Source organism: Excalfactoria chinensis, chromosome 10 (genome assembly GCF_039878825.1).
Source record: "Excalfactoria chinensis isolate bCotChi1 chromosome 10, bCotChi1.hap2, whole genome shotgun sequence".
In the NCBI taxonomy this organism is placed as follows: domain Eukaryota; kingdom Metazoa; phylum Chordata; class Aves; order Galliformes; family Phasianidae; genus Excalfactoria; species Excalfactoria chinensis.
In genome coordinates, this window is record NC_092834.1 from 566359 (window position 1) to 589400 (window position 23042).

The 23042-nt window shown below is 47.8% G+C and overlaps 1 protein-coding gene across 1 annotated transcript in view; it reads left to right on the forward strand.

Annotated features, from left to right (window-relative positions):
- The first annotated feature begins 1381 nt into the window (after nt 1-1381).
- Nucleotides 1382-23042, forward strand: part of CTDSPL2 (CTD small phosphatase like 2) — a 32149-nt gene continuing 10488 nt past the window's right edge. Inside the window, exons 1-5 of the mRNA XM_072345392.1 lie at nt 1382-1978; nt 16695-16903; nt 19946-20084; nt 21981-22130; nt 22588-22803. Coding sequence (XP_072201493.1) covers nt 16712-16903; nt 19946-20084; nt 21981-22130; nt 22588-22803 — 697 coding nt within the window. The 5' untranslated portion in view covers nt 1382-1978; nt 16695-16711. The remainder of the gene's footprint in view (nt 1979-16694; nt 16904-19945; nt 20085-21980; nt 22131-22587; nt 22804-23042) is intronic.

The following is a 23042-nucleotide window of genomic DNA, read 5'->3' on the forward strand; positions in this document are numbered from 1 at the left end:
AGGCACGCAGAGCAAGCACAGCCTGCGAGCTGCTTCTCAAGTCAGTGGAGCCTGTGGTTGTTCACCTACTGAACACAGTGTATTCCCTTCAGATAAGCAAGAGAATTAACAAACACTGGAAACTGATGACTGTAAAATATCTTACACCAAATGTGAATCATTTCATTTAAACAACTGTTTCTCGCAGCCATGGAAGTTAGTGTTAGTGCTGTAACTAAACCCGACACCTAACAGCATGTATGGAGCAGCTCACCGCGAGGTGGGCTCACGCATGCGGAATCTCGATGACAAACAAGGAAGTGACTATAACCAAGGCCTTCTCAGTGAGCACAGAAACACAGAGCTTAGGCCAGCAGGTCTTGAGAACAACAGAAAGGGTTGGAAGTCATGAAGAACGGCCGTTCAAATGAGCATTAACAGAGTATGATGTTTCAACAACGCTTTACTCCCTGCTTCCTCAAGAAACTCAGGTAAAATGAGTTCTGGGATGTCTCCTAAGAGAGCAAAAGTTCTGTGATAAACTGTTGTGCCAAAATGCTGCTCTGCAGCAGCTGGTGTGATTCTGTTTAACAAACCAATAAATAAGTGACAAGAGAACCGGGACTTCTGTAACACAATTCAGGTTTGAAGCCTGTGAGGGGTGTCAGTGGAGAAAGAAAAAGAGCACCCCGAGCAGGTCTGTCCTGTTGGGCACATCAGAGAACGTGAATCCAGGTGACCATCTGAGAAGCTCCTAAGGTCGTACAACGCTGATCTGAGAACCAACGATCCGCGCTTATGGAGCGCTCGTAAACAGAAGGAAAGTGAGGCCGGCAGCTCAGCAGGCTGTAAGCCCCCAGTGAGACCCCAGCACCCCCCGCTGTCCTGGTGGGACGGTCAGGATGCTGAACCCTCAGTGTCTCACACGAGAGGCTGCTACGAATTAAACAACTCAAGATCCTGGCAGCAGACTCCACAGGTGTCCCGAAGCAGCGGCTCAAACCACGAGGCCAGCGCCGCTCTAAGGATCGGGAAGGGCGGCAACGCTCCAGGAGCCGGGCGAGAGGGGAGAGCGAGCGGTCAGCCGGCCGCTTCCTCCCCGGGGAGCGCAGGGAAACGCCGCTCCCGACGCCGCGCTCCCCCCGCCCTCAGCGCGGCGGGACTCGCTCCGTGCCGGCCGCGGGGCTCACGGGCCGAAGGCCTGGGGTCCTGAGCCCGCCGGAGGGAGCGGCCGGAGAACCGAGCGGGGAGCGGCTGTACCTCACAGCGGAACCTGACGGCGATACCTCACGGCGATACCTCACAGCGGAACCTCACAGACCGCCCCTCCCCTCCGCCCCTTCCCTCGCAGGTTCCCCCTCCCCCCGCCCGGACGCCGCTCCGCTCCGCTCGGCTCGCGCCCTTCCCGCCCACCTCAGCCGGCTCCCTCCAGCCCCCCCTCGCTCCCCGCACCTCCCGCTCGCCCCTTCCCGCCTCTCCTCACCTCAGGGCTCGGCGGGCCGGCGCTCGGCTCTCGGGGCGAAGGAGGCGGTCTCCGCCGCATCCGCCTCCTCCACCGCCTCCTCCTCCTCCTCGCGAGGCCCCCTCAGCCCTGCGGCGCTGCCTGCCGCTCCCGGCCTGGGGAAGAGGAGGAGGAGGAGCGGGAGGCGGCGGCGGCCCGGCCCGTCCCTCAGCCCCGCCGCCTCGGGGCGCCGCTCCCCGCGCGAGGCCCCGCTCCCTCCTTCCCGGCCTGCCCTGCCGCCGCCGTGCCCGGGCCCCCCTCCCCCGGCCGGGCTGCGCCTGCGCGGCGGCCCCTCTCCCCATCCGGGTCCCTCCGTGCGGTGTAGCAGGTCGGTAGGCGGGAAATGGCGACTGGCTGCTGAGCGGCCGCGGAGCGCCGAGCCCCGGCGGCGGTGTAAACACAGCGCCGCCCGCACGGCCCGGCCCGGCCCGGCCCGCTCCGCCCGCCCGCCGGGGACTCGGCCACCGGGGCCCGCCCGCCCGGCACCTCGCAGCGCAGGTGAGTGACGCGGCGGCGGCGGCGGCGGAGGGGTCCCAGCCCGGGATCAGGTGGGCGGCGCGGGGCGGCCGCTCCGGAGTGCGCGGCGGAGCCTCCTCCGGGGCCTGCGGGAGGGGACCGCGCGTCCCGCGGCGCTGCGCGTTCCTCCCGGCCCGGCCGCCGAGCGGGATCAGCCCTCAGCCCGCGCCGTGCCGAGCGGGCCCGCGGCTGTCACCCCGCGCCGCCTCCACAACCCGGGCCGAGGCCTGCGGGGCGCCCCGGGCCCTGCCTGCGTGCGGGGGGCGGCGGGGAGGACGCGTCCCGGCCGGGCCGGCTCCGGGGGCGGGCGTCGGTTCCCGCTGCGCTCGGGCCGTGCCCGCCGCTGGGAGCCTGTTGCTGCGCGGAGCCGGGCTCCGGCGTGGGCACGGTGCGGTTCCTCCCGCGGGGGACGGCGGCTCTGTCCCGGCTCGGGGCCCCCGCCGCGGGCTCGGGAGCAACGCGGTGCTCGGCGTGGTGCTCGGCGTGCCGCCCGCCGCATCGCTCCGCTCGGTGCTGCTCGGCGTGATGGTGCGCAGCAGCACGTGAGGATGGGGCTCCGCGCTTCGGCGCTGTTCGGGTGGGTTCTGCCCCGACGTTGCGCTTTGCGGTGGTGGCTGTGGCTCGTGATCCGATCCCGAGCCTGCTGCTTCTGGTCGCGTTCCTTTCGGTCCTCCGGTTGGTTGTGGTGCACTTCTGAAAGTGATTTTGAGGTGGGATGTATTGACTTCGCCTTTCTTGAGAAGTTTCCACGGTTACAATACGACAGCCCTCGATGGGGACCTTTAGGAGTAACCGTTTGCTCTCTTGCCTTGGGAGAGTTGCAGCCTCTTTTGTCGCGTCTCCGTCGGTAAAATGGGGATAATAATACCTCGGAGAGTTGTTACAAGAAGTAGTTAATGTTTGTAGAGGGCTTAAAAGACCTAAGTGTTATTAATTAAGCCCCATGACACATTAAGGTAAGAGTTAGTGAATCAAGTTTACACATGGATGAACTGAGGCAGGAAGAGATTATGATGTAGCCGGAGTAACGTATTGGATCTGTGACAATAACAGAAAACAAGTCATAACTGCTTCATGCTGTAGGCACAAGCAAGCAGTTCCATACAAGAGGTACTAACAAAACCATCTCCCCTCCCTCCACTGCCCCCAGCCGCCCCAAAGCGAAGCTCTTCTGCCTTCCCTTTGCCTGTGGGACTTCCAGGTGAGTGGGTGGCTCCAAGGACACTTGTGGCTTCCCCACTTAAAAGCAATTCAACGGTTCTCATAACAAGATGTATGTTCTAGGCTGCAAGCCAAATCCAGACTTGAATTCCATAAAACATTCTCCACTTTTCCCCTGAAAACATGATGTGGAACTTAGTTAAGACTTGATCGTGTTCCAGTCAGCGGAGTATGCACTGAAGCTGACATTCCTGTTTCATCTGAAAAGCTCCTTCGTGAAAGAAAAGCCCTGTTGTCATTCTGTCCCCCGGAGTTCATGTTAGTGAGCTCACTGTTTTCTGAAGATGTGAACGTTCTGCTTATGTTGGACCTGTACGTGTGTCTTCATCATTGGAAGGTGAATTTCCAGCTTCAGACTTCCACTCCAAGTGCTGATTCCCAGCACACCGACGTGACTCTGCTGCGGGCTGAGCCGTGTTACGTGATACAAAATGTCCTGAGCTCTGAAGGAGAGCTGCTCCATCTTACCAGCTTCTCCACGGCGTATTGCCGTTCACTTTCTTTGATCACTTGTAGTGTTGCCAAAGTTGACACTGACAAAAATACTATTATGCAGAAAACTGAGAATCGCTTTTTCCTCTTCTGACAGTTTTCAATGCAAATATCTCACTCCTGTGCAAGAAACCTTTTCCTAGGTGTAAGTGGAGCAGTAACTTGGAGTTCTTGCACACTTTTGCTAATGCTGAAAGTCGAGCTGTTTTGGCAGGAGCTCCCAAGAAAGGCAGAACAGCATGCATCAGGCAGGACTGGAATTTGGCAGACATTTAAAATGAATGTGCATTTCTAGACATCTGTATGCTCTGACAGCAGCTTGAGTCTTCTTGCCCTCTGGAAAGGATAGCTGGAGGTTCCAGAGCATCTTCAGGATGACTTTAAGCTTGCAGTTCAAAACATTGAAGCTGTGAAACTGAAGATGCCCTTTCCAGTTTAAGAGTTTGTGGCTCCTCGCTGTTCAGCCGCTGTAGAGCTTTTACCTACCCACATGGTTTGAGTTTTTGGGGGAGCCAGTGCCTAGGAAACAGCCTTTGGATGTGGCTGATACCAGCAGATAGTAGCTGGGGTCAGAGGCTGCGCCCTCCCTGCCCAGCTGTGCCTTCATTGCCCGCTGCTCGGGAGCGTTCCTCTAAACAAGTGCTTTTGATTCAGAGCTGTGAGCACATCGGATGCGAGGATTCTTACTCCTGTGAGCCCGCAGAGTAAAGAGCCAAGTCAGAATGAAATTCTTTCCTTAGCAGTTTGCATTCCCACTACAGCGTTGGCACCAATCCCTTGTACATTTTAAGTGGAAGGTTGTTTTTCTTCTATTGTATGTGAAGAGTTTATTTGATGTTTATACATCCCAGACAAGTCTTCAGAAAGTGCAAATACGTGCCGTAAGCACGTTGTTGGTTAATCAAATAGAGAATGGCTTGGCGTTGTCAGGGGGCAGAGTGCTGGGATTGAATGGTGCTGCCCTGATCCTGGAGAGGAGCGGGGAGCTGTGTGGGTTGGCTCACCAGGAGCAGCTGTCCTGCTGGGACCAGGGCAGCATTTTGTGCCCAGGGTGGTTGCTGGCGTGCAGTGCCAGGTGTAGCGCATCACTTCTGGCTGCTCCCAGGAGAACCCCACACGCAGATGCTTGAAAGCAAGCCAGCATAACATGTTGTTTGCACGTTGTGTTGCCGAGATAGCGGTTATTTATTGGTTTAGAAAAATAAATATTTTACATTCATAGATGACATATTCAATAACACTTGAAAAATTAAGCATGAAATCATCCCCATCTGAAGCAATCACAGGCTGGATAGTTGTTTCCCAGTTGGCAGTCTTAACTTTTTGTAAATAGATTTCTTCCTAATCAGATCAGTTTCAATAATTACTTTAATCAAAGTCCTCTTAACTGTGCAAAATAAGTTGTTTCATCTCACCTCGTGATCCAGGGAGAGCAGTCAGCAGGATGGTCTGGTATAGGGGAGCAGTGAGCTGAGTATCAGGAAGCCTGAGGTGTGTTTCCACCTCCAGCGGCACTGCTGGACGCATGGCCAGGCGAGTGACCCCAGCTGCCCCACCTGCTGCCCTCGTGCTGGGGGTGCTGAGGCTGGGACGGGTGGTGGGAAGCAAACATACAGCTGTCATGAACTAACAGGGCAGCCACATTGATCTCTGCTGTATTGTGACCAAAAAGATGCAGCTCCCTATGGGCAAAGTCTGATGAGTGTTCAGCCCCATCTGTTGGATCTGTTGCATCTGGGTGAAAATAACCCCACAGCCGGTGTCTGGAAGGCACCTCCATCCCATCCGCTTCAATGAGCGCTCTGCCCACAACGCGGGGTGGATGCTCAGGTTGCTTGTAAGAGACAACAGAAGGAGAAGTTATCTCAAATGGTCCAAACTCCCTTCTGAATTCAGGTGTTTTTTGTTAGGTGAGCAATCGAGGTAGAGGGCATAAAGCGCTTCGTAGTTTTGAATATAAAATACTGTATCAGTGTAACTTCGAGATAAGGATTATGATGAAAATAGGCTTAACTGAAAGGAGCTGTTAACTTCAGAGTATCGAGAAAGGAAGTTGTGTGCTTACCTACAGTAGTACAAGGCTAAAATAAATATCCTCCCATTCACTGCTGATACACAAGGTGTATGTAGAAAAGTTACACAACTAAAACATTTGGATTGGAATTTACCTACATATGCAAATACATACACCTATATATACAAACATGCAGCAGCAGCACAGCACGTGTGTCATTATCAGCAGAGGAAGGCAAGGAAAGCGATACTGTAGGGCATGTGAGCATTACTGAAGCCTCCCGTGAAAGAAAAGGAGCCCGCCTTGATTTAGGCTGTGTTTAAGGATGGCTAATTGAAGTTAGTAAATTAGCAGGAGCTCGGATCAAATCAGAGCAGTTCTAAGCAATTTGGCTTTAGCTGTGCTGATTCAGTCGAAGTCATAGCTCAGTTTACTTTAGGCCATTCTAAAATATGATCGCTTTCATTCACCCTACATTTTAGGCGGTGCTAATTAGAGGAAGGCAGGTAGTTCAGTCTCAGGATTAGGCTATACCACAAGGGCTGCGCTGGCACAACGGTAGCCGCCTTGTTAGCGGTAAAACCCTGCACAAAGGGGTTCCGTGTGCCAGCACAAGTTGCACTCACACTCATGAGGAGGCTTGTTGCTTTAGCTATGTTTGATTACAGAAAATCACCATCTCCTCGCTTTCCCATTCCTGCTGGCCAGAACAGCCCTGGTTGGACTCTTGGCAGGGCACACTGGGCAGGTATCCTTGGTCTGGCCAGGGCTTTGCAGGTACCCGTGTCTGCAGAGCACCAAATGTCAGCATCTGTACATCTGTACATCTGTACATCTCACTGCATGTGATGGGATCCTGCCTCGCCCCAGCAGTTTCCTCCAGGCTTGCTCTTCTCTAGTCTACCATTCAGAGCCAGTGGTGTTGTATTTGCTGATTCAGGAAGGAGTGGGCTGACGAGGTAACAGGGCTGGTGTGTGGGTTTTCCTTTGTGCTCTCTGTGTTTTCCAATGCCCTGCTCACACTTTTCACCCTTTGCTGACACCTTCTCTCGTTCTGTGCCTGATGAAGCTCCCTGGGGTACAGGAGCTGCCCTGGCTGTGGTTGAACACCTTTGGGTTGCGCTGGGTCTCCTCTGCTCCCATGGCACTGCTGCATCTGCTGCCTGTGCTGCATGGTGAGGAGGTGAGTGGTGCGTGAGGGTGTTAGTAGTTACATGGGCAGCAGTGAGGCTGTATGCTTTTGCCAATGAGAGGTATAGCATGGCCTGCAGCATTAAGGTTTGCTTTCTGAGAAAGAAAGGAGGTCATTCGTAACTAGCAGAAATACACGTGTGAATGTTAACAGTTCTTGCAGGCCTTGTGTAAGCTAGATTCAAATATTCCGTGTTTGATTGAATTGTGTGGCTCAATTTATTTGACACCTTCTTAAACTCCAGACCAAGCGGTTGTAATTAAATCAATTTAAAGATGATTGGGAGGTCTCTTTTATTTTGCAATCAAGACAGAATCTATGAATGTTAAAGAAGAAAAGCAAGTCAGTGGAATCTTTTATGCTCTTTAAAATGCGAATTTGGAAGAAACTTTTGGAGAGTTAAAGGCAGCTGAAGTGATGCTCCTGGACAACAGGAATGACTGTATTTAGAGCTCCTTAGTTGTATGTTGCTTAGGAGCACACTTAAGGAAAGGCCTTTGAGAGCTCAGCTGGAGAATGGGCTGTATGGATACGGTTTCGGGTGAAGAGGTCCCATGCTTAATTGTTGTAATTATTCCATTGGGTTTATTTGAAAGTAATTCTCTCATGATAGTTGGTTGGTTTATTATATATCCAGAATATGTTTGGTAACGTTTGTTCTCAAAGATTAATGGTCTAAAATTATCCTGACTCGGTTGGCACAGTATGATTCCAAATCATGTAACAGTTTAAGATTAGGAAATGAACGTTTGTTGTCTGTGGTCCATGCTGTCAAAGTTGAAAAGGTCGGTGGTGAGGGCAGCTTCAGCAGGGAGGGCTGCAGCCGAGCACCTACACTGCTGTGTCACAGTGCAGTACGGGGCTGGGCACACTGCTTTGGGGAGCTAACACCAGCTCCCAGCTAAAGAGGGGATGCGTTTTAACTTTAAACATCATCTTGTGATACGAGAAAGCAGGAGGTGCTGTGCTGCTTTGGAAGGTCTTGTTTGTGTTGTGATCCTGCGAGAGCAGTGAGACGCAGGGAGTGGCTGATGGAAGGCGAAGCTGGGCAGACCTGATGGGAGGGCAGGAAGCGGAGGAGGCTTGGAGCCTTCCATCAGCTTCACGGAGTAGAAGTGAATCAAGGAAAATCTGAGCAGGGTTTTCTCAGCACCCAAATGGATGCCTTTGCACCGCAGTCTGGGCTCCTTAGCACAGCACTGCTCCTTCCCTGGGGCCAGGTGCTCGCTGCTGGTGTGCTCTGTGCAGCATGCTGAATTGGCTCTGCTTGCAGGAGGTGTGTGTTGGAACTCATCTACCTCGTTGTGTTTACTCTCCTCATTCAAAGGGAGTGTAACAAACTGAGTTTTGTTTTATAAAATATATGGCCGATAAGGATGCGATAGAGTCCCTTTTTTTCCATTTCAAAGCACAGTATTTTCAAATATCACTGTGTAAGAGTTCTGGTCCTTTGCAGTGTTCAAGGACAGAAGATGCTGACCTTTTGTGTGAACGGCATGCCCAGCGTTTTGCCTTTCCAAGCTCTCTTCCTGAGTTATTTTGTTGTCATATCATGTCTGAAATGAGGATTCTTCCTGGAAAGATAATTGCAAGCCAAAATAATCCGTCTGGCCACTCAAACAGCAGAGCACATGAAGCTTGGCTTTCCATGGCCTCACACTGTTGATTTTCAAGGAAGCCTGTAGGATCGTGTTGGAGATTTCTCTCCCTCTGCCAGGTTGGGTTGGTGCTGTGAGCAGTTGTGCAGTGACCAGGGCAGGATGGGCAGACACGGCTGTGTGCAGGGCGATGAGATGGGCCATGTTCTCCATGGAAGCCAGGCTGTAAAAAAAATCAAGTGCATTAGGAAAAGCTCACCAATGATTTTGCTAAATAATACAGCTCTTCAAAGCGTGCAATAAGTAAATGAAATCCTGACATAAAATGCTGTTACTTTATAAATTTATGGCTGAATAATCTCTGTTAAAATAACTTGCCAGCAAATACAAGGACCATTTTAAAACCAAATGGTGCCAGTGACCACACCAACAAACCAGCCTGGCAGCAGGCTGTGGTCCCGAGCAGCTCAGCACAGTCAAGCACTGCTTCAATCCCTGCTGCCCGTGCTCACACCAGGAGCCCCACAGCTGAGCACTGCCCCATGGCAGGGCCCCATTCTGTCCTGCTGCTGGGGACAGCCCTTGCTCCTGTGTTCCCTTAAGCATCCAGAGTGCTGTGCTGCTGCTCCCCTCCGTAGCCATGCTCAGGATTATGCTGCTAGCTGAGCAGCTGTGCTGATCTCTGTGGCTACAGGTGGATGATGGTGGCACACTGCTTTAACCCTGTTTAACCCCGGGCTTACTAGAGTACTGCTGTGGCTGCCCTGTCCCCTGCTGGGAGCTGTGTGTTTTCATTCTGATCCCCATTCATGTGTGGAAGTGTTTCAGTTTAGCAAGCTGGCCTGAAAATACGGCTGGCTGGAGGGATTGTGAGTGCCAGCTCTGTGCTGGGGAGGTGCGGGAGCAGCGAGATGGGCTTGGCATTGTGGAGCTGCAGTGCCGGTGTGAGCTGGGGCTCTGTGCCTGCTGCTCCGCAAAGCACCACCTGCAGCCACATACCAAAGGGCAGCCAGCAGCACAGCTTGTGGGGAACAGATGGGCAGCCCCAGGGAAACGGTGCCTGGCAGCTCTGTGCTGCTGGGGGGGATCCCAGAGATACAGCTGCCCTTACTCCTCAGCCACCTCCGGCTGCAGTGCATGTTGCAGGAGTGTCTCCTGAGCTGGAAGGGATGGGGAGGAAGAAGGTATGGAAATGAGAAAGTGTTCCTTTTGTTTCCACTAAAGCAGTTGTAAAGATGAGGGATATTCTTTGCAGGTTTTGCTGAGTTGTTTCTCCAGGTGACGAGTGTTGTGTGCTGTGTCGTAAATAGACAAGGCACAAGGTAATCTATATTAAATTTGGTGTTAGGTCTTCTTAGCGTCAGAAAAATTCTCTCAAATTATGATGTCGCTCTGGAGCTGCTGCCTTCTTTACAAACATCACCTTTCCAAAGGAAGGGGACAGACAAATAGGATCTTCTCTAACAGCAGAGCAGTGCCCTGGTTGTTTGCAGGACCGTATCTGCTGCTTTACAGCTGTAAGGATGCTATTTCCTCGTGTCTCACACATCTTGAAGTGCCGGAGAGATGTAAGACCAAATGGGGGTAATTAGATTGTGAAATAAATAAGTGAAACGCGGGGTAGAACCAAGGAAGGATGTGAACATTATGGCATGTTTGAAGGTTGGTGTGGCTTACAAAACTTGTGCTGCTGTTGCTAAATTGTAGTTATTATGCTGTGCATAACTGGAATATCGTTTAGAAAGCTCACACACCTTCCCACTGAGCAGCCAGCGATGTTTCCTGTGTGCTTTTCACCCAGAAGGAAAAAAAGAACAAACTTTTAGTGAAAGCAAAAATACAGTTTGTTGTCATGGTGCCAGACACTGGTTGTAAGTAAGCTGCAGTTTGTGTGTGTGTGTATGTGTGTGTGTGTGTGTTTTGTTGTAGCTGGAAAAGTGGTTGGGCAAGGGCGCTACCAGGAGCTGCTGCAGGTTTCTGTGGCGGTCACAGCTTCTGACAACATCCTGGCTGTGCCGCTCAGGAAGTGTTGGCCGACCTGTCGGTCGCAGGCGTGCAACAAGAGGGAGCTGACTTCCAAAAATAGGCTCCTGTGTGCCTGGCAGCGTGGATTAAATGTCCGCAGAGCGCAGCGTGTCCCCGGGCAGCTGCTGTGGCAGGAGCCCCTCCGAGCAGTGCAGCTTCTGCTGGGATTTGTTGCTGCTGCTTCAAGCTCGAGCGCTGCAAACTTTGATTTCAAAACATCCCAGCTATTGGTGAGCTCCACAATATTCAGGGATGACTAATGTAAAATTCTTGTCTTGGCAGCATCAGAGACTGTAAATAATATCTCTCTGCTGCAACAGATTTGGGCTGCGTTCTGAGATTAGCTGTTCTACAATTAACTCGGCTCTCCGTTTCTCTTTGTTGGTTGGTGTCTGACCTGAACTGAAAAGGCTGAATTAATGACAAGTGTGTACCCGCAGTCACAAAGAGAAAAATATCTTGGCCAGGAGGGAATAAACTTTCAGTTCCAAATGCATGCAGTGTAATCAAAACAAAGCCTTGCTAGCGCAGCAGTGGCAAAACAACGGTGCCTGGAAATAGGATTGTGAGAGCAGAAAAATATGGTAACAGAACAATTATTTTCTTTTTCGGGCCAATTCTAAAAAGCCTTCCTCATCCTTGCTTAGCAAAATCTTGATGAGAACAATGATTTTTCTGGGGGGGGACACTGACTTCAGGAGAGCAGAGCCACACAGGTGAGCCCCAGCCTGATACATGGAGGGACTGCATTTAAAGGAGGAGATGGAAGCCCAGGAGCCTCGAGCATGGTGTTCAGAATGAAATGCCTCACTGACCTGAAGGAGGCGGAGGAGAAGAAAAGGTGCTTCCAGGAAATGAGGGCTGTTGGGATGTGCATGGGAACCTTGAGTCAGGCCTGAAGCAGCGACTGAGCGCCTGGTGAAGGGCCGAAGCAGCCCTGGGAGCACAGGTGGAAGCACTTGACCTCTGTCACCAGCAGGGATGCAGCCAGCTCCACGCCTCCCTGGCCTCATGTGAGGGCTGGCTGCTCTGAGGGAGGTGTCTCTGCGTGGAAGTTCTCTCCTTTGGGGAGTTCAGTGAGCCCTGATCCTCGAGAGAGAGGCGGGTATGTGATTCCTTCCTCATTTACCAGATTGCGACCATTATCTTTCTTGGGTAATTTAAGGCTGGTTTGAAGCAGCTGTATCTGCTATTGCCTCTCTACAGGGCGTACTTGCATTGTGCCTTTACTAATTACAATGGCTAACTAGTGTTTTGATGGAACTTGTGTTTTCTCCAGGTCTGTAACCACACACCAGCACTCAGGTGGTACGTTTGGTGTGTTTCACTGCTTTCATAGACTGCTGTCTTCATGTTTTGCTCTCCCCTGCCCTGCTGTGGCACTACTTCAGTCTCCTGACCCATGACCTCCCAGTTGACTGATGGCTGTTTCTCACATTGTGGAAAAACATGCCAGGAGACTGGAGAAGGGGGACAAGCAATATAGTATGTTGCAAAATATGAAGTGCATCAGCTGGAATAAGATGAAATTACTGTAATTTTCCAGGGCAGGAGAATAAACTGGTTAAAGAAAGGCCAAGAATCTTTGACAGGGAGACATCTCAACGCCTTTGAACCAACAAAAAGCATTTCCTCGAAGTTCATGAAGCGCTCTGGGGCTGGTCTGCATGGGAGGCTCTGTGAGTGATTTCCTTGCTGCGCTGTGGCTGTGGGTAGGGCTGCCACTGTGCTCACCTTATCTCTGTCCCGTAGTTCTCCCTCCTCACCAGGCACAGGCTGATGTAATTTCATTTCCTCTGGGTTTCCCATGGTGACTCAGGCTTCTGCTTGCACTGCCATGAGGTCAGACCTTTCTTGACAGGATCCCTAGTGCTATGTGGATGGACTTCAGTCCGCTCAATGAATGTGTTTCCTTGCAGAGTTGTTCCTTCCTACTTGAAATCTGGGTCACATCGCAGTAATGAAATGTGCTGATGAAATACAACTGGTTTTATTTGTTTAAAAGGAGATGGCAGTCAACATTCTTCTCAGTTCCTCTTTCTGTGAACCTGCTTGCTGCAATCCAGCCTGTGTGTCTGGGAATATTTGGATGAAAGATGTGATTTCTCAGCAGAGCTCTGGGTCACTTGAACTGGTGGCTCCGAGGCTTCATGTTATTTCCCCACTCCAAACCCAGTGGCAGAAAGCAGTTATGTTTGATAACAGCTCAGCTTTGTGTGCTCCGATCCCGTGTCTGTCTGTATCTGCAACACAAGCTGCATGAGTTGGCATTCCTGCTTAGAATCTGAGGAGTAAAGCAGTTGTGCTGCCTTCTTGGCTTTGCATCAGGACGTTCTAAGTGATGTTGTGCAAACAGTATGGGAAGAATATTGTGGTTGTTGCAGTCAAATGCATTCCACGCTTTTCAGCATGGTGTGTATTGCAGGGTGAATTTATCATCTTAATGGTCATCATCTCCATGATGGCAAAAATTCTTGTATGGGCACAGTCTCCCAGAGAGGAGAGCAGCTCACTGGCTTCCTTTTGTCACTTGGAATACAGCTGTACTTGGGCATATGAAAAAGTACTCCATCACTCTATGCCGCATCCACAATAGGAGGCTGATGTAATCCATGGCAGCAGAAGTCACTGCAAACACAGCAGGGCAGTCCTGCTCTCCTTGGGAAGCACAGCCCTGGGGCCAGGCAGTGCGTGGTCACTGCTGCTGGTGCTGCACGGCTGCTGGGGTGAGGAGCAGGCAGAGCAAACCTGTGCCTGTGTGCTGCCAGTGCTCACCTGGCTGCAGTCTGAAGGGTCCTGCAGAGCTCTTCCTGTGCTCACAGCTGGAACCCGTTGTTTGCAGTGGTGGCAGCTGGGTGTTACTGCTGAGTGCTGCGGCAAATGCAGAAATGATTTGACGCTGTGATTTTCAATGTTCTTGTCAGTTGTATCTTCCTACTGTTGATCGCTATTGTTCTTTCACCGCCTTAAACCTTCTCCTGCATCAGAAAACCTTAAACCCTGTAATTACGTGTGCCGTACCTGATTTTCTTTCAGTATTTTTTGGAAAAATAGTTAAAACTATCGTACTGGGTGTGGTGGGAAAATAAGTCATCATGAACTCAAGGACATAGGGAGATGGGCTCTGATTTAGAGATCCGAGTCACTCGCAGGGATTTTGTCCCATAGGTGCCCCATTCCTGTGTGTGGGATGACGGCACGATTTATGGGCAGTGAGCCCATGGGTAATGCAGAAAACAACTTGACTCATTCAGTGTTTGGTGTGTTTGCTGTTCATGCATTTGCTTGGCTTCGGGCTCATGATGTTTGGGTAATATTTCAGTATCAGAAATTGATGTAAAGCAATTGCACTGTTACACGGTGAGAACTCTGAGCTGCTGGAAGGGTCCTGAAAGAGGATGAAGGGCCAGGAATTAGTTGGAGTCGGTAAGCAGCGCTCTGCGTACAGTGAACTTCAGAGTTGTTCTGGCTCTGGCTGTAGTGCAGCTCCTGGCACAGCGAGCGGGTCCAGAGCAAGGAGGTCAGGCTGGCACGTTCCCTGCAGCTGTGTGCGCCCATTCCTGGGCTGCAGGGAGGCAAGCAGTGGGTGCGTGGTGTGCAGGGCTGGCTGGCACAGCTGGAAGGAGCCAGGCCTGCTGGTTTGAGGGCAGTCATAGCCGGGCTGGTGGAAGTGTTAGTCTGCTCGCTTCTCTGTGCTGGGGCCTTGCTGGCATCCCTGCTATATGGATGGAAGAACTGCCCATACAACTAACCAAATGAGAGGGTGCTTTCAGGGAAGAGGAAAACAAATATAGAGGGTGCTTTCAGGAAAGAGGAAAACAAATATAAAGGATTCCTGAACAGGTCGATATAGCAGCAAATGAACCTCGCTTTACAAAGCCTGGAAGGACTGGAGCTCCTGGGAGAGCTGTAAGAATGTTTTGAACATGGCAAAGCAGTGTTGTTTTTCTCTAACTTCGTTCCAGCACATTGCTAACTGTTTAGCTTGAACGTTGATATATTTAGACTCCTTGCTTTAAAAGTTTAATGGGCATTTTCTGTCTCAGGCTGTAATCCCTGTTAGGACCGGTCAGTACTTCTTCCAAATCCAGGAATGCTGAGAAATTTTAATGGTACTGGGCATTTTTTTCAGCCACCTGTGGTAATGATTTGGTCAGCTCGTGCTGCTTTAGTCAATGAGAACGTGCTAAAAAACAGTGCGCTTCTGAATGGTTCCCAAGTAAAGATGCTTTCTGTTTTTTGAGGTCTCCAGGGCCCATTCTGATGTTAGGTGATCTCTTCAGCTCAGCGAGGAGTTCCTTCTGGTTGGTGCAGGCATGCAATAGGAGCGTACGTCTGCTGCTGAGGGCTCTTCCCAGCAGAAATTAGATACAAAAAACATCTGGCAGCAACTTGTAAGGAAGCAAAGTTGAGATCCAAGTTTTGATAGCGCGTTCATTTTACTTTTTTTGCATAAGAATGTTGTTGTTAACTTTATTCCCTCGTCATAAGGAGGAACCGAAAACTGGATTTAAATCCTTGTGGATGGTTTTCATTCTTCTGCACGCAGTTGAATCTTTTAAGCTAAATGCAACTTCTGACGCAAGTATTAATACTGAAAGTATACTCATGTGGGCCGTGAGTTTTAATGGCTCTGTTACTGGAGGGCTTAAGATTACAAGTAGCCAATTCTGGTACATTTAGACTGTGGTTTCTGTCTTCACACTCCTGGAACTTCAGGCCACCTCTGCCATAGCTGCAACAGTCACTTTGCTGCCCTGACTTCACTTCATCCAAGCTGTCATTGCTGTTGTGTTCTGTGCTGATGGAAAGCGCTGGCCACGTATGTATGAAAAACCAAGTCCTGTGCTTGTCAGCAGTTAGAACAAATATCACGTGTAACTGAACATTGAACTCCTGGCCATACCCTTCAGCACTCCTGCTTTCTTGTCCTCAGCTGTGGTGTTCTTCCTTAGCTGGAACACCTTTCATTTGAGACTGGGATGTACCTGGCTGCAAACCAGCCCCAGTGACTGCACCGTTCAGGCTGGCTGTGAGCAGCTGTCAGTCTGCTGGCTGAGCTGTACCTGTACCACCACTGCCTTTAACTAAACAAGAAAGCAGTTGTTGCTGCATTACCCATATTTTAGAATTATCAGCTGTTTATCTGTTCAGCAACAAGGTACCTGCTAACAAAGGTAGCTTCTAATTCCTCTTGTGATAAGAAGATGCATTTCTCGAAGAAAAAGGAATAGCTCAGTGTTGTGACTTCAGCTTGGACATTATTCTGAGTGGTGCTTCAGCACATTGCAGCTCAGTTGGGTTTCAGTGCGATGCAACTCAGACGGATTTCTTGCTGCTCCTTTTCTCTGCTCCCTGTCCAGCATGGGAATAATTTTAAGCACACGAGTCCCATTCAGATCATCCTGAGCACAAGCATCAGCCAGCTGGAGCAGGCTTATGAGCAGCCCAGAAAGGCCGTTGTATTTGTGCTCAGGTTTAACTGTACCAGCAGTCCACCTGAAGGCTGGAGATAAACGTGACACGTTTTCTGGAATGGCCTGTTGCTCTGCTCTAATAAATACTGTCTTTGCATGAATCTTCCTGTGGTTTAATCTCATTCCCAAGTACAGCTGTATTGAACATCGATCTCAGGTTCCTTTGGCCAGCTGCCTTATCCTCACCCATCCCTAATGCATAGTCTCACTTATGATTCCTTCTTCTGTGAACTCTTGACGTGAATTTAGATTTATGCTTCATCTCAAATTTAATGTGGAGACTTGAAATGTTGTATTGTGAGGGATGTGGGTCTGGAAAGCGACTGCCCAGGTCGCTGTATCTGGTTGTTGGGTGCCAAAGACAGCGGGCACCATAAAATCCTCTCCATCTTAAACCCAGAATGTTTTGTTCCTGCTACTCAGACTGAAGGGCTATGCAGTACTCTCATTGATCTGATGGTTAGATGCGTTTGCGGCCAGATTATATTCATTTGTTCTTCTGCCAGCGTTGTGCTCCAGCTTAAATAGCTCTTCTTTCATTTAAATGAGGCTGTGTATGTATGGGGGTAGAAGCCCTGTGCATGAGAACGTTGTCAGTGTTACATCATTTCTTCAGTTCATGAGCTGAAGCCTAATACATTTCCTCAATGACTAAATGCACTTGCTTTTTCCTTTGTAGCTTTACATGTGGTACACATGAAAATGAGGCTGAGAACGCGGAAGGCTTCTCAGCAATCAAATCCAATTCACGCGCAGCGTGCTCAGAGGGCAAAGAGGAAACACTCGGAGGTGGAGGAGAGCCTGCCTGTCGGCGGGGGAAAACCACAGAAAAATGAGACGGGCCTCCTGTCTTCAATCAAAAAGTTTATTAAAGGCAGCACACCCAAGGTATGGTGTCAGTGGGTTTCTTCTTTGGTTTGTTAATTGTGTCGGATCCCGGGAATGTTTCTATTAGGAATAAATACAAATAGGTAATTGGAAAGGTAAAGGCAGGGCTAAACCACTTAATCTCATCTGCGTTGGCCCATACAGAAACCTGTGTTTGCTGATCTTCACGTGTTCAAACGTGCTGAAAGGAACTGTTGAGGGAGAACTCTGTATTACTTTGATGGGCTGAACTTAGCCTTGCAACTGCTTTAACAACTGCTTTATTCTGTAAGGAGGAGCCAGCCAGAAAAGGCTCCGTTCAGTCCCAGCAATCCAGTACTGACATTATGTAGCTGTAAATGGAAGAAACAAAACCAACCAACCAAAAAAACTCCAATGTCATAAACCATCAGATACAGTATCACAGACTGTATGGTTTAGAAAAACAAAAAGGATACAAATTCAGGATCGTTGTCTGTTTTTTCAAACCAGGTGTTGGAAGGACAGCTTTGCAACAAGGTGAAGCTGAAATAATTTTAATTAACATAACAGTGTGTTCTTAATTTGTCAGAAACATTGTGCAATTTAATCTTTGCCATGTTAATTAATTACTTATCATGGAAACATAAATGCTTCAAAAATACTTCAGTAAAAAGAAGTAACTGGTTGAAGCCATTTATGTTTCGTTTGTCATTAAATCGGGGCAGCGAATCCATTTTACGTTTAGCATCTACAGAGCAGGACTGTGCAGCGTCTTGGCTGCAAAACCACAAGCTGAAACGTAAGCAAAACATTTTATGTAGGAATTCAAAGATAAAATGTCTTGTTTTCTTTGTCTCTTTCAATTGCTGACTTCTCCCTCCCGTACCTTTGAATTACATTGCATTCTTTTGTTGATAGTATTTTTTAAATATAAAATGTCCACGTTTTCTTCTGTTCCCTTTCATGTCCTCTCCTGTGTCTGTAGCAGAACTTGGAGTGGCTCCAGTGGCATTAGCTCGGCACGATACTGATACTGCCGGGCTATCTTCCAAAGCGCTAATGACTTAACAAAGTAGTCTTGTGGCTGCCATGGAAACATTATGACTCTTGAGATAGTGCATGTGTGCAACTTGCATAGCAGTTCGTTTATGGGTACATGAAAATCTCCATCCCTGTAGAGGTGACGTAGATTTATGGCCACGTCTTCAGAGCTGGTGTATCTTGATGATTTTGCCGATAGTCGTAACTCATGTATCTGGAGTGGTATAGATGGCTCGTTGGGAACATCCCTTGAACAAACAAAACTGAAAGAACAATAATGCCATTCCATTAGAGAAATGAGAGACTGACGTGTGGGTGCTGCTGGCCGTGATATTGGGGTCTTCCAGATCACAGCCCCTGTGGAAGACAGGAATAGTTGTGGAATATGAAATAGTGTTCATTCACAACGTGACAAATCTGATACAGCAGAAAGCCCAATGAGTGCATGTGTACAGGAAGCACTGTTTGTATGTTGAAGTTTTAGAATCTGAAATATTGTGGAATTTGCAGTTGCTCCAAACTTGTTTGGTTTGGGGAGTTGTAGCACTAAATAAATGGTGCTGACTGCTGTGCTGTCAGGACCTTCTGGCCCACTTTAGGCCATTCATTCGTACATACAGACTTCCTGGAAATGTAGCAAAAGTGAATGAATGGCTCATGGAGATGTGACACTGCCACGTCCCTTCTGGCAGTTACCAATTCTAGTTGACTATATTGAATAGATCATGTAATTCATGCAAACAAGCGCTTAATAGGTATATTTAACTATGTATCTGTGCAATGACGTTTTCATTGTATGAACCAAATAGAATTACAACCTTGTATGTAAGTTCATCTTTAAATTCTAGCAACAAACCACTTGAACTCTGACAGTGTTGTTTGTGATAGTGTCAGCTCTCCTTGTCTACTGATTGATGCTCATATTGCATCAGTGTTTATTAGTGCTTCGGGGCTCGTTTCTTGTGTTTTTTTCCCTCTACCCTTCTCCATGGCACAGCCCTGGCCTGTTCTCTGTGGTGGGGTGGTTCCTTTTGCTAGGCATTGTGGGAAGGGCAGTGGATTGCTTTTCAAACTTAATTCATTTCTCCTTTTTCTTTTTCCCCCTTGTTGAATTTACACAAATGACCAAGAAGATGAGATGCTTTGCTGCTCTTTTATCTGTTCAGCGAGCCACTACATGAATTTGTGGTATATACGATTTCATTAATTGTATGAGGTAGTAATTAGACTATTCTCACCGAGGTGTTTTGGTCATGAAGATATTGCCAGTGGGAGCTTTTGGATGCGTGGTGTTTCCACTGCAGGGGTCTGTGCACTTCCATGTCTGCCAGAACTTCTTTTAGGTGCTGCACTCTTAGCGTGGGCTTTAGAGCAGTTTTTCTGAAGGATCAGCTTCATTCTTTTTTGGAGCAAGCAAACTGCTTTTCTCTTTACTTTTTAATGATGTGAAACTGCTGCTCTGAGAAAGGTGGTTTTGTAATTCTAACATGGACATTTTAATTCACTTTTATATGCTCAGTGGCCTTATTTATTTTTGTATTTAATTCCATTCATTTTGCTTTGTCTCACACCTTACCTTTCAGTGCAGTCTGTAGGCCACGCTTTAGGATTTAGATTGCTACTGTGCTAAAGTGCAGTGGGCCCTTTGGGGGAACAAGGAGGAGAAAGTTTACTTCCTTTACACTTGAACTGCTAGAGAAATCAATTTTCTTACCATTTTGTTGTCCTGTTTCTGCATTTCCCTAACTCCACAGCACTGAGATAACTGTAAATTTGCTACCCATTAAAATAGCATTTAAAGGCAATTATTGTACTTGGAATTTCTGCTGTACAGTTTTCTCTCTCAATACTTTGCTGTGTCAGTTTGAATGAGTTTAGAATTCCAGCTGGTCAGATACACGTTGTGTTTTCTGCTTCTGGGTGTAGGACAACCAACACGTCCTCTGTGGAACTTTCCCTCACAGTGAGTGTTCTGTGGTGTTCAGTGGAGAAAAGAGGCACTGCTCAGTATGTTTCTTTTTTCCCCTTTTCTGTTTTAAGGAAGAAAGAGAAAATCCTGCAAAAAGAGGTAGAATTGAACGGGATATAGATCACAACTTGATCACATCCACACCTCAAACAGGAGAAAAGCCTAATAAACAGATCTCTCGAGTAAGACGGAAAGGTCAAGTGAATGGAGGTTTGTAAATGTTCTAATTGTACACTGCTACGTGTGAGTGGTGACTGAGTGATCTTCCAGCTGGTAACTGATACAGGACACTTCTTCATTGCTAAAGGTTGCAAAGCGCTTTGTGATTGACCCCAGCAATAGCAGGGCTGAATTTATGGTAGCAAAATATGATTTCTGTGACTGCAAGTGCTAGTTACAATGAATGTTAGTGATAAGTAGCATGATCTTTGTAAGAGCTGTCAGTGTATGGTAATAATTGGCTGCTTTGGAATTTTTTTATTTTTCCCCCCGAAAGAAGAGCCATTAATAATTACATTATTAAGCTCTTCTTCCATTTTCTCACAAACAGTGAAATATTTCCCAACTGAGGACCTTTGCCATAGTAACCAGGATTCCTTAGAGATAGAAAGCTCTTGTCAAACATGTAGACAGGCTTCTGTTGTGGAACCATATCAAAATGCAGATGGGCTGGGACCTCTGAAGGCTGCTTCTCCCCAGCATGGTCCATCCAACTTGAGGAGAGCCCTGAGTGAAGTTCCAGTGGGTTCCTCAGGGCCTGGTCCCGTCAGTTCCAGGTATATCAAAGGGTGGAGATTCCCCTGTTCCAGTGTTTGATCACCTCATTGTGAAAATTGTCTTTTTAATACCTCTCATACTGACAGGCTGAGACACTTGTGTTAGATAAAATATTCAATGAAAATTGAAGTGTCAGCTGTGGTTCCAGATCCGACTTTAAAAAAAAAAAAAGAAAGAACACATTTTTTAGGCTTCTTTTCCTAAGGAAACAAGTCTTCGTGTGTTTGTGCTGCCTGTCAGTGTTCCAGTAACTTTGGAATCCATTGTCTGGCGTCTGCCAAGTTTCGTATTCCAACAAGGTTTTTAAAATCAGTGGCTTCAAATGAGTGACTTCAGTGATGGGAGGGTTACGGGCTGAGAGAATTACCTGCTTGGTTATTTGTCAGATGTCTGTGTAACATGATTTTGGGAGTATTTACTGTTGCTAATTAAGGTTTTTTTTTTGTCTGGGAGACAATGGGTATGCACTGACTCACAGTGTGATGCATGCAGACTGCTTAAAGGTGAAAGAGGAACTGTTTACTTGAATGCCATAGTATGAGGTATGCACATAGAGTGCACTGAATGCATGTTACTATCGTAACCACACAAAGTTCTCAGTGAAGATATTCAGTAGCGGAGAAGCACCGAGTTGCATCTCACACACCCTACATTTTATGTAAAAATGACAAGAAGTGTGAAGTACTTGTGCAGCTCCATCAGGCTCAGCTGAGTTCTCAGCTCATGTGTACAGCATGCATTTGCTTATGTCCATATGGACAGACATCTCAAAGACTTGTTACTGCTAAGTAAATAACTTGTCTTGTTTTGGGCTCAGAGTGATGTCTTGGATCTCACCCATGAGACAGCAGTTCTTACTCGTAGGGCGTACTTTCCATGCACATTTATAGAAAACCTTAATTGTTATGTGGTATGTTGGTGTAACAGAAAGATTTGTTGAATTCTGTTGTCTTTGTTATCTTTGATAACAGCTAAGAATTATTTTACTTTATAATGGTATTTGTGTTTGTTGTGATGGGTGTGCAGCATTTTAAAACCACCATCATCAAGCACACAGGCAGGATTTGAGTTTCTATTAGTTGTTCATCCATAACATAATTCTTAAGACAAATTACTACTTCCTTATGTGAAACGTGGAGGATCGGATGGCTTTGGAAGATGGCGTTGTGATTTTGTGTGATACTAAATTGCCAACCTTTTTTTTTGTTTGTTTGTTTTTTTGGCCAACCAAGGAGAACCTGTATATGTGGCAATGATAACAGTGTAAGGAAGGCTGTGACTGTGAAGCATGGAAGCGTGGTACTACACTTCATAACTTTTGTTTTACAGAAGCTGGAAGTTACGAAATGACAAACCAACACGTAAAGCAAAATGGGAAATTGGAAGATAACCCTGCCACAGGCAGTCCCCCAAGAACTACCTTACTGGGAACCATATTTTCTCCCGTCTTCAATTTTTTTTCACCAGCAAATAAAAATGGTAAGCATTATTTGAAAGCTGTGGTCTTAAAGCTACGAATGGTTCTTTTATTTTGATTCTTTTAATATGAGAATGTTGCGTTCAGTGGCTGTACGCCTTCATTCTGATTTACAAACCAAAAGTTACTACTTTTGCAGATCTCCTTCCCAATTCTTAGAAGGTTATTATTAATAGAAGAAAGAATGAGCTTGTATTTGTTAGAACATTTCTTCTGTAAGTACCCAGCAGTGTACTTTTTATTGGACAAGTAAAATAAAATACTGGTGTGAAGTTCCTTGTCCAAAACAGACATTTGCTGTGGTACTTTTGGTTCTTACTTTTGGAAAACGAATCAGATAAAGGTACCTTCAGTTACTCTGAAGCGTTTTTTTTTGGTGTTTAGTAGTGCTGATCAGTGTTCTGTTCAGTACCTCAGGGTAAAGGTAATGACTGTGTGTACAATGAAATCTTGATTCAGGAACATCAGGATCAGATTCTCCAGGACAGGCTGTTGAGGCTGAAGAAATAGTCAAACAGCTTGATATGGAGCAGGTAGATGAGATTACTACGAGTACTGCAACGTCAACCAATGGAGCAGCTTACACTAGCCAAGCAGTGCAGGTCAGATCTACTGTCAACAATGGTTTAGAAGAAGTAGAAGAAACAAACGATCGTGACCTGCCACCACTTACAGGTAAGAAATGCATGCTTGTGTTTTACTTGGGTCCTGAAGCTGTAGGTAATTAGCGCCCTTAGGGAAGCCCTAGTTCCAGAATTTTCTATATTTGAATATTGCAATTTGCTTAAAGCACATAAACGGTATTGTCAGCTCCTATGTTCAACAGAGAACATTTTTATGCATCAGAGACACAGCTTTTGCAAACCTCGTGTATTTTCAGCAGAACTTGGTTGACTTCATAACAGTTCTTTGAA